This window comes from Scyliorhinus torazame, chromosome 16, assembly GCF_047496885.1.
Source record: "Scyliorhinus torazame isolate Kashiwa2021f chromosome 16, sScyTor2.1, whole genome shotgun sequence".
Lineage (NCBI taxonomy): Eukaryota > Metazoa > Chordata > Chondrichthyes > Carcharhiniformes > Scyliorhinidae > Scyliorhinus > Scyliorhinus torazame.
In genome coordinates, this window is record NC_092722.1 from 31,567,791 (window position 1) to 31,586,159 (window position 18,369).

The following is an 18,369-nucleotide window of genomic DNA, read 5'->3' on the forward strand; positions in this document are numbered from 1 at the left end:
TTAATAACATAAAACTCATCTTTCCCCCCCCTTTTCCCCCCCTCTTCGCCCCCCATACTCGCCCCACCACTTTGTTTCAAACGTTCTTTTTTAATAACCCGCTTATTCCAGTTTTTCTTCCACAATAAAAGTCCTCGCCTCATCCGCCGTCTCAAAGTAGTGGTGCCTCCCTTGATATGTGACCCACAGTCTTGCCGGTTGCAGCATTCCAAATGTTATCTTCTTTTTGTGAAGCACCGCCTTGGCCCGATTGAAGCTCGCCCTCCTTCTCGCCACCTCCGCACTCCAGTCTTGATAAACGCGGATCACCGCGTTCTCCCATTTACTGCTCCGAGTTTTCTTCGCCCATCTAAGGACCATTTCTCTATCCTTAAAACGGAGGAATCTCACCACTATGGCTCTGGGAATTTCTCCTGCTCTCGGTCCTCGCGCCATCACTCGGTATGCTCCCTCCACATCCAACGGACCCGTCGGGGCCTCCGCTCCCATTAACGAGTGCAGCATCGTGCTCACATATGCCCCGACGTCTGCTCCTTCTGCACCTTCAGGAAGACCAAGAATCCTTAAATTATTCCTCCTCGCGTTATTCTCCAGCACCTCCAGCCTTTCCACACATCGTTTATGGTGTGCCTCGTGCATCTCCGTCTTCACCACCAGGCCCTGTATATCGTCCTCGTTCTCGGCAGCCTTTGCCTTCACGACCCGAAGCTCCCGCTCCTGGGTCTTTTGCTCATCCTTTAGCCCTTCGATCGCCTGTAATATCGGGGCCAACAGCTCCTTCTTCATTTCCTTTTTAAGTTCTTCCACGCAACATTTCAAAATCTCTTGTTGTTCAGGGCCCCATGTTAAACTGCCACCTTCCGTCGCCATCTTGGTTCTTGCTTACCTTCCTTGCCGCTGCTCCAAAGGATCCACTGCAATCTGGCCACTTCCCTCTCCTTTTTCCATCCGTTTCCAGGGGGGATTCCCTTCTGGTTTACCGCACAGTGCTTCTAGCCGTTAAAATTGCCGTTGGGGCTCTTATTAAGAGCCCAAAAGTCCGTTCCACCGGGAGCTGCCGAAACGTGCGACTTAGCTGGTCATCGCCGCACCCGGAAGTCGGTCTGCTGACCTTTAAAGTAAGGCTTTGGAGGTGGCACTGGAAGTTGAGCCCCAGTAATAGGGCAACGCAAAGATGGGGAAGGACAGAGAGTTTGAAGTTCGTGTACTCTACGCCTTGTACAGTAAGGGTCGCGACACAGTACCCCCGGATTTCTACTGCATGTGATCCGGAAGCCAGGGAGATTTTCTGGGTCACGGGTAAGATTGTGAGGGAGCAGCGCCTTACCGTATCTGGGTCTATGAAGCTGTCTGTGCTCCCGGAGTCGAAAAGGCAGGCCGTCTTGTGCCCGTTGATCCAGACGGTCATCGTCGATTTTGTGAGGTGATGAGGCCGGGACTGGTCGAGCATGATGGAGGCGAGCTTCGGAAGGTGATGGGTAGGCCGGTTGGAGGTAGCAGCGGCCAGCGTACGATCGGGTGAACAGGGCTCCCGGCGGGGGAGGCTGCGGAGTGGTCCCAAGGTGGCGGCCCCCATGGGTCGCACGTGGCAGGTGGCATCGGAGATGGCGTCAAAGATGGCGGCCCCCATGGGTCGCGCGTGGCAGGTGGCATCGGAGATGGCGTCAAAGATGGCGGCCCCCATGGGTCGCACGTGGCGGGTGGCGTGGCAGCTGGGGGCGGCCCCAACCGGCAGCAAGCAGCGCTGCTGGGCCTAGAAGCTTTAGGGAGAGATCGGGCCTGGCAGGCTTTCGCAAAGTGGCCCTTCCTCCCACACCCGTTGCAAGTCACGTTCCACGCAGGGCAGCGTTGTCGGGGATGATTACCCTGGCCGCAAAAGTAGCACTTGGGGCTTCCAGTGTTGGCGGGTTGCTGCGCAGCACAGGCTTGCGCCACACCTGGGTCGGATGATGGCGGCACCCACGAGGTCCACGAGGGTGCCGCGCAGTCGGAGGTGTAGGCCTCCATGTTCTGGTGGCCACCTCCAGTGAGTTTGAGAGCTGCACTGTCTCTGGGAGGCTGAGTGTACCCCCTTCTAGCAATCGCTGGCGGATGTAGCTCGATTTCATGCCCGCGACATAAGCATCCCTGATCAACAGCTCCGCATGTTGGGTAGCCGATACCGCCTGGCAGTCACAGCTCCGGCAGAGTACCCACAAGGCCGCAGGAATTCTGCTAGTGACTCCCCAGGGCGTTGTCGTCTCGTGGCAAGAAGGTGCCTAGCGTACACCTCGTTCACAGACTTAACATAGTGTCCCTTCAGCAGCATTATCGCCTCCATATACGAGGGGGCGTCCCTGGTGAGAAGAAAGACTTGCGAGCTCACCCATGCATGGAGGATCTGCTTCTTTTGGGGGTCGGTGAAGTCTTCGGTGAAGGATCCGAGGTACGCTTCGAAGCAGCTTAGCCAGTGCTCGAAGGTTGCAGTGGCGTCGGCTGCCTGTGGGTCCAGCTCCAGGCGATCAGGCTTGAGTGATGAATTCATATTAGATGTTTAGTGTATTAAATTGATATGCCATCAATGTACACACGATGAGTGGTGAACGTAACTGAGGCTTTAATACACTAAACAGAAAGCCTCCTGGCCTCTGATCCCGAACTGGATCAGAGATGGAGACCAGCCACCTTTATACGTGAGCCTGAGGGGAGGAGCCACAGGCAGAGCCAGCAGGGACAAGCCCAGGCATGTAACATTACAATAGAATTCAATACAGTGGTTTACCACAGAGGGATATGGGTGTACAGGTCCACAGTTCCCTAAAAGTGGCAACATAGGTGGCCAAGGTGATTAAGAAAGCATATGGCATTCTTGCCTGCAGCATCTGGGGCATTGAGTACAAGAGTTGGGAAATCATGTTACAGCTATATAAAAACTTGTTAAGGGCCGCATTTGGAGTATTGTGTGCAGTTCTGGTCACCACATTATCAGAAGGACGTGGAAGCTTTGGAGAGAGTGCAAAGAAGGTTCACCAGGATGTTGCCTAGTCTTGAAGGTGTAGGCTATGAGGAGAGGTTGAATAAACAAGGCTTGTTTTCACTGGAAAGACGGAGGCTGAGGGGAGACCTGCTAGTGGTCTACAAAATTCTGAGAAGCATAGACAGGGTGAATAATCAGAGGCTTTTTCCAAGGGTGGAAGTGTCAATTACAAGAAGGTACAGGTTCAAGATGAGAGGGGTAAAGTTTAGGGGAGATGTGCGGGGTAAGTTTGGAGATGTGCGGGGTAGGTTTTTCACGCATTCGTGGGTGCCTGGAATGCGCTGCCAGAGGATGTGGTGGGAGCAGGCACATTAGCAACATTTAAGAGGCATCTGGATGGGTACATGAATAGGGAGGAAATAGAGGGATACACATCAAGTAAGTGCAGAAGGTTTTTATAGTTACAGCATCCTGGTCGGCACAGGCTTGGAGGGCCAAAGGTCCTGATCCTGTTCTGTACTTTCTTTGTTCTTTGTAGATCCTGGCTGCACCTGTTGCTAAACAACAACTGCATTTATCCAGTGCCTGTAACATAGTAAACTGCCCCAAGGAGCTTCACATCAGCATTATCAAACAAACTCTGGCACCAAACCACATGAAGAGATATTAGGACAGGTGACCACACACTTGATCAAAGGAGTAAGTTTTCAGGTTCATCTTAAAGGGCAGCACGGTAGCATTGTGGATAGCACAATTGCTTCACAGCTCCAGGGTCCCAGGTTCGATTCCGGCTTGGGTCACTGTCTGTGCGGAGTTTGCACATCCTCCCCGTGTGTGCATGGGTTTCCTCCGGGTGCTCCGGTTTCCTCCCACAGTCCAAAGATGTGCAGGTTAGGTGGATTGGCCATGATAAATTGTCCTTAGTGTCCAAAATTGCCCTTAGTGTTGGGTGGGGTTGCTGGGTTATGGGGATAGGGTGGCGGTGTTGACCTTGGGTAGGGTGCTCTTTCCAAGAGCCGGTGCAGACTCGATGGGCCAAATGGCCTCCTTCTGCACTGTAAATTCTATAATAAAGGAGGACAGAGAACTGGAGCGTGCCGGGAGATCATTCCAGAGCCTTCAAGTCAAGGCAGCTAAAGGCTGGTTGCCAGTGGTCCAACCAGTCACTCGGAGTTCAAATAAACAGGATTGTTTTGCTGTCTGATGGTTTCCATTCAGGGTTGTTTCTATTTCTGTAAACAGTGCGGCTGATGATGTTAATCTGAAGCAGAGTGGGAGGAGTTATTGAGTCTGTGTGTGATTGGCCTTGGTTCTCATCTGCTCCACCTGTTCTAGGAGCCCTACTCAGCTCCTGTGCAGATTACAGTGGACATTTGCTGCTGTTGTGCCTCCTCCCCTAGCCTGCGTAAGACTGACTAATGCTGTTTGCTAACCTCTACGTTATCTGTATTACTGGGTGTGCTGATGCATTCACTGAGCTGATTGGGTTTCACGGCTGGTTTACAGTTGCTGGGCCTGGAGACTGCAGGCAGCAGACACTCACTGTCCCACAGTTAATCAGCTCTTCGAAGCTTGGCAGGATCATCGGGAGGCTGATCTTCAGGGCTTGGAAGAAGTTGTGTTTTGTCTGCAATTCCCTAACAGTGCGTTGTCCCTGCTGGAGATTAACAGAGAATTGCCGAATCATCCTGTGCTCCATGTTTTGAGGCTTATGAATACAAGCTTTCCAAGAATGATTGCAGGTGAGAGAAGGTGTGATTAATGGGAGTTGGCGTGTCGACGATTGTTGGAGGAACCAAACCAAATCTCTGGCTGATCTTCATCCTGACTGCAGGCCTGTCGAGAGGATCTGTCTTGCAAACTTTGTTTGGATTGGTTTGCCACTTGCTGCAATACAATGGTGCAATTTGTGATGAAACGCATTGGCTCATTACAATAAACCCTTGTTTCTTGTGATTGACTCATTACATGGTAAAAGAGCTGCTGTTGGTGCCTGGACTCATGCCGTGCTAACGGACTAGGGCTGGGGAGGGGCTGAGAACCAGATGAGGAGGCAGAAAGAATGTTCCAGATATTGAAACACATGCAAATGTCTTTGTATATATTTGTGAAATGCTTCTGATTTTATCAGCCCCACCTTCCTGCCATCTTTGCAAATCAGACACTGGGATGTATTAAAGGGTCAATATTGACCAAAACATAGAAAATAGGTGCATGAATAGGCTATTCGGCCCTTCAAAAACAGTGAAGTAATCCTGCCACTTTATCTAACATTTTTATGGCTGCACTTGGAGTACTGTATGTAGTATGGAAAAGATGTTGCAGCTGTTGAAAAGATACAGCAAGAAGTGATCAGATGATTGAGGGCATGGAGGATTGGGTTATGTATGAGGAATGATTATGTAATTTGGGCACGTTCCTTTGGAAAAGAGAAGGTTGAGAGGTGATTATGATTACTGTATTTAAAGGACTGGATAATGTTGGTCATGACACGGAGATTCACCTTATCTAGAGCAGTAAGACTGGAAGATGGTCTGTGCTTAAAGGAAGGTAAATGTAAAACTAATTTGCAGAAATAAATGGGCCAGATTTTCTGATGCGGGCTTCAGAACACCGATGTAAGGACAGAATTGGGATCCTGAGCCCACACGGGCCAGCAGCAGAACCGTCAGGCTCAATGTCCAATTAAGAACATTAATTAAGAACAGCTCTGAAGCTTCGGCAGCCCCATTTGGAGGGGTGGATACTGCCGAGGCAGTTTGGGAATCGAGAGGGTACCTCAAAACAGAAAAGCCCTCGGAGAGGCACCCAAAAATTGACAATATAAGAGGCTAAGTAGGTGCAGCGTTCCCTGTGCGCAGCACTCTTTGAATCCCCAGCTCCAATGACCTCTCAGTTGGCCATAGGGAGGCTGATGTAGCTGGTGGCCTCCCCACATGGCGGGGTCTGCACCCCCACCATGCCAGTGGCCCAGGAACCCCCCCCCCCTTAATTAGGCCTTTAATTATTTAAATTGGTTACCCAACATTTTTTTCAGTGGGCAAGTTGATCTACATTTGGCCCCACTATTGGGAAACCTGCCTGCCAGAAAGATCCTGCCCCATATTTCAGTGAAAGAGCGATCAATCTATGGAACAGGCTTCCCATAGGAGAATGGTGGCAACAACCAGTGTAGATTCACTCAGTTACGAAAGAGATCAATTTCTTTCAGCAAAAATATCTTTTTGTGTTCCAGTATATGAGTAATTTGAGAGATGACATGGTAACACATGAAATGTTGCACAAGATAAGGGTCATTGGGTTGGAGGTAATATATGAAAGAGGATTCATTAAAGGACAGAAAACAAGGAATGAACAGGACATTTTTAGGTTAGCAGACTGTTACTAGTGCTGTGCCATAAGGATCAGTGCTGGGCCTCAGTTATTTACAATTAATATTAATAACTTGGTTGAACATTTGTAAGTTTTCTGACAATACAAAGTTAGGTGAGAAAGTAAGCTGCGAAGGGGACAGAAAGACTCAGCAAAGCGATTTAAACAGGTTAAATAAAGGGGCAAGAAGATGGCAGATGGAATATAAAGTGGGCAAGTGTGACATTATTCTCTTTGGTAGGAAGAATAACAAAAATTAATATTTTTTAAATAGTGAGAAACTATTATTGGGTGTCCGTGTACAAGGAACACTGAAAGTCCTTTTTAAAATTCCAATTAAGGGACAATTTAGTGTGGCCACTCCACCTACCCTGCACATCTTTGGGTTGTGGGGGGTGAGACCCACACAGACACAGGGAGAATGTTCAAACTCCACACGGACAGTGACCAGGGGCCAGGATCAAACCCGGGTCCTCGGTGCTGTGTGGCAGCAGTGCTAACCATTGTGCGCTGTGCCGCCTGAGGAACACAGAAAGTTAACATGTAGGTGCAAATGTATGTTGACCTCTATTGCAAAGGGGTTTACGTACAAGAGTAAGGAAGCCTTATTGTAACTGTGCAAGGCTTTGGTGAGACCATACCTGGAGTAATGTGTACAGTTTTGGTCTTCATACCAAAGGGAAGATATATTTGCTTTTGAGGCAATGGAGTACAGGTTCAATTAATTGATTCCTGGGATTAGAGGGTTGCCCAGTGAGGAGAATCGACTTGAATGGTCTGATATGAGTTTAGAAAAATGTGGTGATCTCATTGAATCATGTAACATTCTCGGAGGATTTGATAGGATAGATGCTGAAAGACTGTCTTCCGTGACAGGAGAGTCAAGAGTCATTGTCTCATAATAAGTGGATGGCTATTTTTGACTGAAATGAGGAAACATCTTCACCTTGTGGTTTGTGAATCTCAGAAATTCACCACTGCAGAGGTTTGTGGATGTTCAGTTACTGACTATATTTAAAGATGAGATTGATGGATTTTTGGACGATTTAGAGAATCGAGGGATATGGAGACCAGGCAGGAAAGTGTTGAGGTTAAGGATCGACCATGATGTTAAATAACCAAGCAGGTTTGAGGGGCCATGTGACCTGCTCCTGCTCCTATATATATGTTCTTAAATGTAGCACGTTTGGAGGATCAGATGACTTTGGAGCTATGCCGCCCAAAGCTGTCCATTACTGGGGGATTTTCCTTGCCTCTTGCCTCGGTATACTGTAGACTCATTCATGGAGATTGACTCTATGATTTGTCAACAATTCCATTACTATTATTGTATCACGGAACTATCAGGAGCGTAGAAGACAAATTAGATGGACTTTGTTATTTTATCATCTATATTTCCTCATTCCCATATCATTGTAATTGCGCCCTTAATTTCCTCCGACTGAGCTCCTTACGGCACTAAGTGTCGGTCCTCCTGGTGACACTCCCTACGCTGACAGTCACTGCCACTTCCTCCCTGGTGGCACTGGCTGCCCTGCGGCTGACCCTCCGAGCCCTTCGGGGGAACAGGGTAACCCTGCTGGATTCCACCTTGTCCAACAATCTGGCCATCTCCAAATCTTGGGAGTTGGTCTATGCGGTGGCGTGGTTGCTTGCTGTCTGGAGTTTGCTCTGCAGGATTGGTTAAACTGCTGCTCACCCTCGTTAAGTAGACCTACAGATACCGGTTGTCGTGTTATTCACCCTGGGTAACACGGACTGCAACAGGATGCAGATGAACTGTAAAGTATACACCAAACATAGGCATTGGTTCAATATGATTTATTGAACTTCTGTAACAATGCACACAGCTGGCTGGAAGTTGACACTCTACTACTCTAAGTGTACTAACTCTAACTAACTAGACCAGGCTAGCTCTGATCCACGTGTAGAAGGTGCTGACTGATATATACACCCTGACTGTCACTACAGTTGTCACCAGTGGAAAGAGGCGGAGTGTTGATGCCTCGTGTGTTTTATAGTTGGAAGCCCCCCTCTGGTGTTCCGTCTGGTGATTGGTTGTTTTCTGTCCTGTATGTTGATTGGCTAAACTGCCTGTTTTTACCTCATGATGTGCATGGGTGCATATTATGACATCCCCCCCCCCACTTTTTAAAAAAAAACCGTTGGTTGCTTAGAGCATTCAAAACATATTTACAGAGATAACTATTTACAGCAAATAGTGAGTGATGATGTACATGTAAGGTGTCTAGCGTGCAGATACAGAACAATATGTACAAAGGAAATATTTATAAGTCCAATCTCTGGAGCTGGTGTCGGATCCTTGTCGATCGCCTGAGAGGTGGAGGTTGGGGGGACGACGCCTTGACAGGCGGATTGCGGCCAGATTGGTGGCCTCGTGGAGCGAGGTGTCCGGAGAAGGCATAAGTGGGCAGCACGGTAGCATTGTGGATAGCACAATTGCTTCACAGCTCCAGGGTCCCAGGTTCAATTCTGGCTTGGGTCACTGTCTGTGCGGAGTCTGCACATCCTCCCCGTGTGTGCGTGGGTTTCCTCCGGGTTCTCCGGTTTCCTCCCACAGTCCAAAGATGTGCAGGTTAGGTGGATTGGCCATGATAAATTGCCCTTAGTGTCCAAAATTGCCCTTAGTGTTGGGTGGGGTTACTGGGTTATGGGGATAGGGTGGAGGTGTTGACCTTGGGTAGGGTACTTTTCCGGGGGCCGGTGTAGACTCGATGGGCCGAATGGCCTCCTTCTGCACTGTAAATTCTATGATAACAACAGCTGGGAACGTGAGATCCGGTGGTGGGCAGGCAAGTTTGCGTAGTGCCCTTCTGTTGCGCCTGACAATGGATCCATCAGCCATGTGAACCACGAACGACCTGGGAGCAGCCTGTCGAACAACAACAGCTGGAGCTGACCAGCCTCCACCAGGCATCTTGATGCGAACAGCATCTTCCGGAGAGAGCACAGGCAAATCAGTAGCATGAGCATCGTATGTCAGCTTTTGCTGGTTTCTGAGTTGCTGCACCGTTTGCAGCACTGGGAGGTGATCCAGGTCGGGTAAATGAATGGCCGGAACAGTCGTCCGCAGGTCACGACTCATAAGGAGTTGTGCCGGAGACATACCGGTGGACAGAGGGGTCGCCCTGTATACCAGGAGCGCAAGGTTAAAGTCCGAAGCTGAGTCGCAGCCTTGCAGAGCATTTGCTTCACGATATGGACCCCTTTTTCGACCGTCCCATTAGAATGCGGGCTCGAGGTGATGTGCTTGAACTGGTATAGCTTCGCGAAGTTGGACCACTCTTGGCTGTAGAAGCAGGGACCGTTGTCGCTCATGACCATGAGCAGAATACCATGCCTGCCAAATGTCTCTTTGCAGGCCTTGATGACAGTCCTTGATGTTAGGTCGGACAGTTTCATCACTTCGGGGTAACTCGAGAAGTAGTTATAAGCACGGAGTCACGCCCACTGGCGTGAAAAAGGTCGATTTCCACCTTAGGCCACGGAGAGCTCACGATCTTGTGTTGCTGGAGTGTTTCTTTGGGCTGAGCAGGCTGGAAATGCTGGCAGGTCGCACAATTGAGGACCATGTTGGTTATGTCCTCGTTGATGCCAGGCCAATAGACAGCCTGCCGGGCCCTGCGCCTGCATTTCTCGATACCGAGGTGTCCCTCGTGGATCTGTTTGAGCACTAAGCTCTGGAGGCTGCGAGAAATAACGATGCGATCCAGCTTGAGGAGGATCCCCTCGACAACTGTTAGGTCATCCTTGACATTAAAGAACTGGGGGCATTGCCCTTTCTGCCAACCGTTTGTAAGGTGACGTATGACCCTCTGCAGAAGAGTGTCCTTGGCAGTCTCTTCTCGAATGTTGACGAGTCGTTCATCTGAGGCCGGGAGGTTGCTGGCCACCAGTTGCACCTGTGCCTCAATTTGGCGTATGAAGTCAACCTGTTCACAGGCGAGGTGATGGCACGAGACCGGGCACCCACAATGATTAGCTCCTTTCCCGGTGTGTAAACCAATTCGAAATCATACCTGCGGAGTCGAAGGAGAATGCGCTGAAGCCTGGGCGTCATGTCATTCAAGTCCTTGTGAATGATATGGACTAGGGGTCTGTGGTCTGTCTCTACTGTGAAGGTTGGTAGACCATAGATGTAATCAGGGAACTTTACAATACCAGTGAGGAGGCCCAGGCACTCTTTCTCTATCTGAGTATACCTTTGCTCAGTGGGAGTCATGGCCCTTGATGCATAGGCGACCGGAGCCCAGGACGAGGAGTCATCCTTCTGGAGGAGCACCGCACCAATGCCGTCCTGGCTGGCGTCCGTGGAGATTTTTGTCTCCTGCTCTGGGTCAAAAAATACTAGCACCGGAGCAGGGGTGAGCTTTGCCTTTAACTCAAGCCACTCTGCTTGATGTGTTGGTAGCCACTGGAAGGTGGTGGACTTCTTCACCAGATGCCTGAGAGCCGTGGTGTGTGATGCGAGGTTGGGAATGAACTTTCCCAAAAAGTTAACCATACCCAGGAAGCGGAGTACCGCCTTTTTGTCTTCCGGGGTCTTCATGGTGTTGATGGCCTTGACTTTGTCCGAGTCCGGTTGCACGCCCTGCTGAGATATTTGATCACCCAAAAACTTGATTGATGACATGCCAAAGGAGCATTTGGCCTTGTTCAACTTGAGGCCGTTGGCATGTATGCGTCTAAAGACTTGTTGGAGATGAGATATGTGTTCCTCTGGGGTCGTGCACCATATAATGATGTCATCAACATAAACTCGCACACCCTCAATGCCCTCCAGCATTTGTTCCATGATCCTGTGAAAGATTTCAGAGGCTGAAACAATACCAAACGGCATGCGGTTGTAACAGTACCGTCCAAAAGGTGTATTAAACGTGCAGAGCTTCCTGCTGGACTCGTCCAGTTCTATCTACCAGAAGCCACGCGATGCATCTAGCTTTGTGAAGAATTTGGCATGTGCCATCTCACTTGTTAGCTCCTCCCGCTTCGGGATCGGTAGTGTTCCCGCATTATGTTTTGGTTAAGATCCTTGGGATCTATACATATGCGCAGTTCTCCAGAGGGCTTTTTCACACAGCCCATCGAGCTGACCCAGTCAGGCGGTTCCGTCACTTTAGAGATTATACCCTGGTCTTGGAGCTCCTGCAGCTGCACCTTTAAACGGTCCTTCAGAGGAGCCGGCACCCGGCTTGGTGCATGGATCACAGGCGTGGCATCAGGCCTGAGTAAGATTTTGTATCGGTACGGCAGCGTGCCCATCCCACTGAACACATCCGGGTATTGTGACAGGATTTCGTCAATGTCCGCCTGAAGATTCATATTGGCAGAGGACATGGCATGTACGCGCTGGACGACATTGAGTAGCTTGCATGCATGGGCACCAAGCAGGGAAGCCCTGTTAGGCTTGACGATTTCAAATCGCAGTGTGGCTTTGATGGCCTTGTTGGAGACAAGCAGGTGACAGGACCCCAACGCAGTAATGGCATTGCCATTATAATCAAGCAGCTGGCAAGCCGGCGGAAGAATTGTTGGCTGCTTGTGAATGCGAGCAAGATCTGCTTGAGATATGAGATTGGCTGAAACACCAGTGTCCAGCTTGAACCGGATGCTGCATTGGTTAACCTGTACGACAGCACGCCATACGTCCGCAGAATCCACGTTGAGGATGGGTAGGCGTGTTGTTGAATTTGAGGAGGCCTTGTCAAACGTGGTAATGATGCCCACACGATATGGGGACTCTAGGCAGTCGTCCTCTGGATCCGTGGTGTTACCAGGTTCCGAATCCAGCAGCCCTTGCTGCACACTTCAAACGCGTTTGCATTGGAACTGGGATCGCTGGCCCCTGATCAGAGGTGCAGACCTGCACAGGGCTGCATAATGGCCAGGCTTCCCACAATTTAAACATCGCCTGCCTCTTGCAGGACATCGCCGCTCTAAGTGGGCGGAGCCGCAGTTCGGGCACGCATGACGTTGACATTGTAGCGCTCCATGCAGTGTTGTCTTCGGCCGCTTCGTTCTCCTGTCCGTGGTGCGCATGCGTGGGACCCCGGGAAAAGCCCGCAAAATGACCGCCTTCATCGATGTTAAGGCGCCGCATCCGGGCGATGGCCTGTACACTCTCTGCCTCGTGGGAGGCAAGTTGGTCCTGTTCTGCCGATTTAAGGCGGGAATTGCAACTTTTCGCCTGTTCATGCACTTTACACGTCTCGATGGCTACTGACAGGGTCATAGTTTTTATTTTTAGGAGCTGCTCCCGCAGGGCGTCGGAGTGGACCCCAAACACGATCTGATCCCTGATGAGGGAATCAGCAGTGTCACCGTCGTTTCAGGATTGCGCAAAAATGCAGCGATGAGTGAGAAAGGATTTGAAAGGCTCATCCTTACCCTGAAGGCATTGCTGGAAGACATAGTGCTCGAAGCTCTCGTTCGTTTCGACTTCACAGTGACTATCGAATTTGGCTAACACGATCTGGAATTTGGTCTTGTGTTCGCCGTCGGCAAAAGTGAGCGAATTGAAGATTTGGATGGCCTGGTCCCCCGCAGTCGATAGGAGCAGCGCAATGCGTCTGATGCCAGAAACATTCTCGAGGCCCGAGGCCTCAATGTATAGACTGAATTTCTGCTTGAAGACCCGCCAGTTGGCGTCGAGATTTCCGGAGCTGTGGAGGGGCCTGGATCTTCTCCATGCCGCTGGATGGCACTTGTTGGTCGTCACTGAATTCTTCAAGGTAAATTACTTAGATGATGTAGCCACTCCTGGTATCATGTCGTGTTATTCACCCTGGGGTAACACGGACTGCAACAGGATACAGATGAACTGTAAAGTATACACCAAACGTAGGCGTTGGTTCAATATGATTTATTGAACTTCTGTAACAATGCACACAGCTGGCTGTGGGTTGACACTCTACTACTCTAAGTGTACTAACTCTAACTAACTAGACCAGGCTAGCTCTGATCCACATGTATCAGGTGCTGACTGATATATACACCCTGACTGTCACTACAGTTGTCACCAGTGGAAAGAGGCAGAGTGCTGATGCCTCGTGTGTTTTATAGTTGGAAGCCCCCCTCTGGTGTTCTGTCTGGTGATTGGTTGTGTTCTGTCCTGTATGTTGATTGGCTAACCTGGGTGTCTGTCACTGCCTGTTTTTACCTCATGATGTGCATGGGTGCACATTATGACACTGGTGACTGCCTTGCCGGGTCAGCTATCGGGAATCACCCTGCATAAGGCTCTGGTCAGACCCCATTTGGAGTATTGTGAGCAGTTGTGTGCTCCATATCTAAGGAAGGGTGTGCTGGCCTTGGAAAGGATCCAGAGGAGGTTCACAAGAATGATCCATGGAGTGAAGAGCTTGTCATATGAGGAGCGGTTGAGGACTCTGGGTCTGTATTCATTAGAGTTTAGAAGGATGAGGGGGGATCTTATTGAAACTTACAGGATACTGAGAGGCCTAGATAGAGTGGACGTGGAGAGGATGTTTCCACTAATAAGAAAAACTAGAACCCAAGGGCATAGCCTCAGACTGAAGGGACGATCCTTTAAAACAGAGTTGAGGAGGAATTTCTTCAGCCAGAGAGTGGTGAATCTGTGGAACTCATTGCCGCAGTATGCTGTGGAGGCCGAGTCACTGATTGTCTTTAAGACAGAGATAGATAAGTTCTTGATTAATAAGGGGATCAGGGGTTATGGGGAGAAGGCAGGAGAATGAGGATGAGAAACCTATCAGCCATGATTGAACGGCAGAGCAGACTCGATGGGACGAATGGCCTAACTCTTCTCCTTTGTCTTACATCTTATTTCTTGCTACCACACTTAGAACAAATTTGATTAGATCGCGCCCACTGTCTCTCACTGTGGTTCAGGTCCTCCGCTGTCCTGAAGGTACTGACTCATCACTGAGTCTCAATATCCATCTGTAATGATAGGGAAAGAGTTCAGCTCTGCTGTGACATGATTTGTTTTTGCATTTTAACCTGTGATTGACGAAGAAATGAGCTCTGATATATTAAGTATTTTTCCAGGAGTATATCGGCTGATACATCTGGAGATTTTAATGCCTCTGAACACTTATGTGTGTCACATTTTGTGTTCCAGTATATCAGAAATTTGAGACATGTCATGGCAGCACATGAAATGTTGTTGTACGAGATAAGGGCTTGTTCGGGAGGATTGGTTAAAGGACAGAAAACAAGAGGAGTACACAGGACGTTTTTAAGTTTACAGGCTGTTATTAGTGGAATTCCACATTCAGGATCAGTGCTGGGCCCAAGCTATTTACAATCTATGTTAATAACATGGATGAAGGGACCAAGTGTAATGTAAGCAAGTTTCCTAACGATACAAAGTTAGGTGAGAAAAAATGAGAAAGACAAAATGCATGTGTCTCTGTGTGCTCGGTGTTTTTGTCTGTCGGTGCTTCTCCTGCCTTTCTGATTGACTGTCTTTGCTGGTACTGTACACCACACGAGTGCGAATTCTGAATGAGAACCTGTTGCACATTGACAGTTGCTGTGTCTGGGGTGAGCTGGCCAGTGTAGAACTGACGTAAGCAAATCTTTGAAATGGCAATGAGCCAAATGGAAGATTCCAGTTGCCTGCTCACGTGTTGCACTCGGCACAATGTTCACAGAGAGCCTGTTGCCGTGTGTCCTGATGTTGTTGCTATTAGCACCATGGCCTCACCCTCTCTAGGGCAGGATTACTCAGCACTGTCTCTCTCATAATCCCTCTCTCCGACCAGTTTACATAGCCCCGTCTGATGAAAGCTGCCTTATCTTTGGGTCAGTTCACTCCACATTCCTCATTTCTTTTTTTAAAAAAATATATTTTATTGAAATGTTTTTTCCCAAACAACAATTTTTCCTCTTACAAAACAAACGCAACAGTAACAATACAGACATTTTTAACAATACACAAGTAACAAAACCCCCTTATCTATTGACCTAAACTAAACTAACCCCCCCCCCCCCCTCCCCCTGGGTTGCTGCTGCTGGTCATCTGTCTTCCCCACATTCCTCATTTCTTGACACTTGATAGGTCAAAGGAGAAATTAAAACTGCAAGAACAAGCAGGGAAATTTGATGGGCATCACTTGCAGGCCTGGCCTGCTTAAGCGGCCTTTCCGTCACGACTCATTATTCTCTGGGATGGTCAGAATTACACCTCATTTGCACTTTCAGAAAACAGCATAAATGCGGCTAAAACACCAATTCAAAAGAAATGGGGTGACATATGTTTCAAAATATTGTACAGATTTCCACAATCATTTGAAACGGAAATTTGTATATGTATACATTTACATATATGCAAAACCCAGTGTGTTATTACATAATGTATACCTAAGGGCCATATCCAGTGACTGTTTGCCTCTTTCCTGCTCTGTCTGCCTCTCTATGTCTCTCTTTCTCTGTCCTCTTTCTCTTTCATTCTGTCCTCCCTCACTGTCTCTCTCTCTCTCTCTTTTACTTTGCATCTCTATCTCTCCATGTGTGTCTCTCATGTTGTCTTTGTGTTGCTCTCTGTCTTTCACAATTCTCTCTCTTTTTCTGTCTGCCACTTTTACTCAGTGTCACCCATTCTGTGTCTCAGCCTCGCTCTGTCTCTCACTTGTACTGAGTATTAAGGGTCAGAAGTGGTGATTGGAATCTGGGTATTCTCACAGTTTGAATTGCTCCTCTCTCCGATGGAATATCCAAGTGATAAGATTTGGATCCAATACAACAGCTAAACTGAAAATCTGTTCCTCTTCAAAGCCAGTTATTAGATTCTGAGAGGTTCCCCTTTAAATAGAGGGATCATGAGAAGTTTTCTTGGAAGTTGTGTGGGAGCTACTTGGAGAGATCTGTTGCAATGTGTGCAACTGTGCTGCCAAGTCGGAGAGCTCTTGTTAAACACACGGCCTACTGTGCTGCGTCCTCATTAGAGAGCAGCTTGTGTTTGACTCGTTGCACACTGGTGGGAGTTCTCCAATATAAGTCTCAATGGGCTGACAATCTTTGTAACAAAATGCCACAGAATGTTCCAGACAACACAAATTGACTCACAGGAATTGCCAAGTGACTCTCAACCAGTGTTTTGTCTCATGTATCATGTGACTCATTTATTGGTTTCTCCCACGCATCAATGAGTACAAGTATTTTCACAAAATTTTGATATCTTTGCTGACCAATCACTGAACCATAAATCTCAGCCATCATCGCTGCTGCATGGATTCCCCTTCTCAATCACTGACACATTGGGCGTGACCTTCCGGCCTGGTTACACAAGTGTAACAAGGCCGGTGAATAGCGGGAGAGGCCAAAAGCGATATCCGCCCCGGGTGCCAAACAGTTTGCGATGCAACCGGCCCGCTCCTGTGGGCAAAATCGGGATCTCTTCGTAGTGTGGCGAGAAATCAATTCTGACCACTTAAGCCCCACTTCCATACAATCAACGTGAGTGATCCCATATCCAACAACCTCCCATCATTCATCGGGTGGGCCACCATGGGGGGGAGGGGGGGGAGGTGCCGGGAGGGCAACCGGGGGGCAATCCCTCATGGCACCACCATGCCAACCCCTGGATCCCAACCCCATTCCGGGGAAACCCTTGTCCCTACCTGTCTGCCCACCGATCACCCATAAGCCCCACCGACTGCTGAGGACTCTGGCTGCGTGGCTGAAGGCTATCGCTAATAGTGAATTGGCAATCGTGGGTAGTGAATTGGCAATCGTGGGTAAGTGAACACTTGACACATGCCAAGTGGATTCCAGTGGGTGGGTGGGCCATGTAGCACGTGGGAATCATTGCCTAGCATTCCAATCGCACCTTGATGCCTTGACACTGTGCCTGAACACTGCGAGGGGCAACACCACACGCAGCAGCCAAGATCTAAAGACTCAGGGGATGGGAAACAGCTCTGGGGACATGTCCACGGCCGGAGACTGAGTGAGCGTCGGGGGGGTGTTGCCCAGGGAAATGGGCAAAGGGGGGGTCTAACTGCATTGCGGAAGAAAGTGATAGAGGCATCATAATGGTTGTGAAAAAAGTTGTTTAATGTGCTTTTCAATACCCCATTCTCGATAGTGCTGCCCCACCCCCGTCCCCTACCCTGGTGCCCTCCGTGATCCTCAACATGCCTGGCCCTCCTAGCTCTACCACTGCATCATGGATGCACATCTGAGGTGGAGGCAGCTGCTTACATCATCCCATGGCCCTCGAGTGGGCGTCCTCTGGGGGCTCTGGGGCTGGAGCATGACACACCGCTTGCCAGTGACACATGCACAGCCGTGCCGCCCGGTCCTATGTGCTGCCTGCAACACGCGGCCTCGGCCTCATCAGAGGGGTGGGACTCGGGGGAGCTGGTGGCCACCGTCGCCACTCCGTGGGACGGGTCCGGCCTGGCGCCCAGCATTCCCTCCTTCCGATTGGTGCCCATAGGTCCCTGGGATTCACCTTGGGATGGAGGGGCAGCTGGTTCGAGTCCCAGCTGTCCCGCATCATCTGGCACTGCCAGCCCTGGCGGTCCCCCATGGTCCGCATCATTGTGTCGACGCCTTCAGCGATGCATCGTGCCCTAATGACTATCGTCCAGTGGCTCTAACAGCCATCATCATGAAGTGCTTCGAAAGGTTAGTCATGGCACGAATCAACACCAGCCTCCCGATTGCCTTGATCCACTACAGTTCGCCTACCGCTGCAACAGGTGCACAGCAGACGCCATCTCCATGGCCCTGCACTCTACCCTGGAACACCTAGATAACAAAGACACCTATGTCAGTGTGGTAAACCACTGTTGTACCTATATTAGAGGATGTATGGTAGAACCTGCACTACAGGTTCGCCTGTGGCCCCTGCCTGCTGGCTCCGCCCATGAAGCGGGGTATAAATATGTGTGTCCTCCTGCTCGCAGCCATTTCGCCAGCTGCTGTGGGAGGCCACACATCTGATAGCAATAAAGCCTCAGTTTGGATTCAACTTTCGTCTTTAGTCAAATTGATCGTGCCTCAATTTATTGCTATCAGTTTCGAAG

General features: G+C 49.5%; 1 protein-coding gene and 1 long non-coding RNA gene across 6 annotated transcripts in view; one reads left to right on the forward strand and one right to left on the reverse strand.

The window, feature by feature from the left end:
- LOC140392662 (pleckstrin homology domain-containing family G member 5-like) overlaps positions 1 to 18,369 on the forward strand; it is a 337,052-nt gene that overhangs the window by 111,439 nt on the left and 207,244 nt on the right. The window contains exon 1 of one of the 5 annotated variants that reach the window (XM_072478156.1): positions 4,359 to 4,698. The exons of the other annotated variants lie outside the window; for them this stretch is intronic. Within the exon in view, the coding sequence (XP_072334257.1) occupies positions 4,668 to 4,698 (31 nt within the window). The 5' untranslated portion in view covers positions 4,359 to 4,667. Of the gene's footprint in view, positions 1 to 4,358; positions 4,699 to 18,369 lie in introns of those variants that run through there. 5 annotated transcript variants of the gene reach the window in all.
- The window catches only part of LOC140392664 (uncharacterized), a 70,654-nt gene that overhangs the window by 17,424 nt on the left and 34,861 nt on the right, over positions 1 to 18,369 (reverse strand). The window contains exon 2 of the long non-coding RNA XR_011935409.1: positions 14,202 to 14,272. This is a non-coding gene — a long non-coding RNA (uncharacterized lncRNA). The remainder of the gene's footprint in view (positions 1 to 14,201; positions 14,273 to 18,369) is intronic.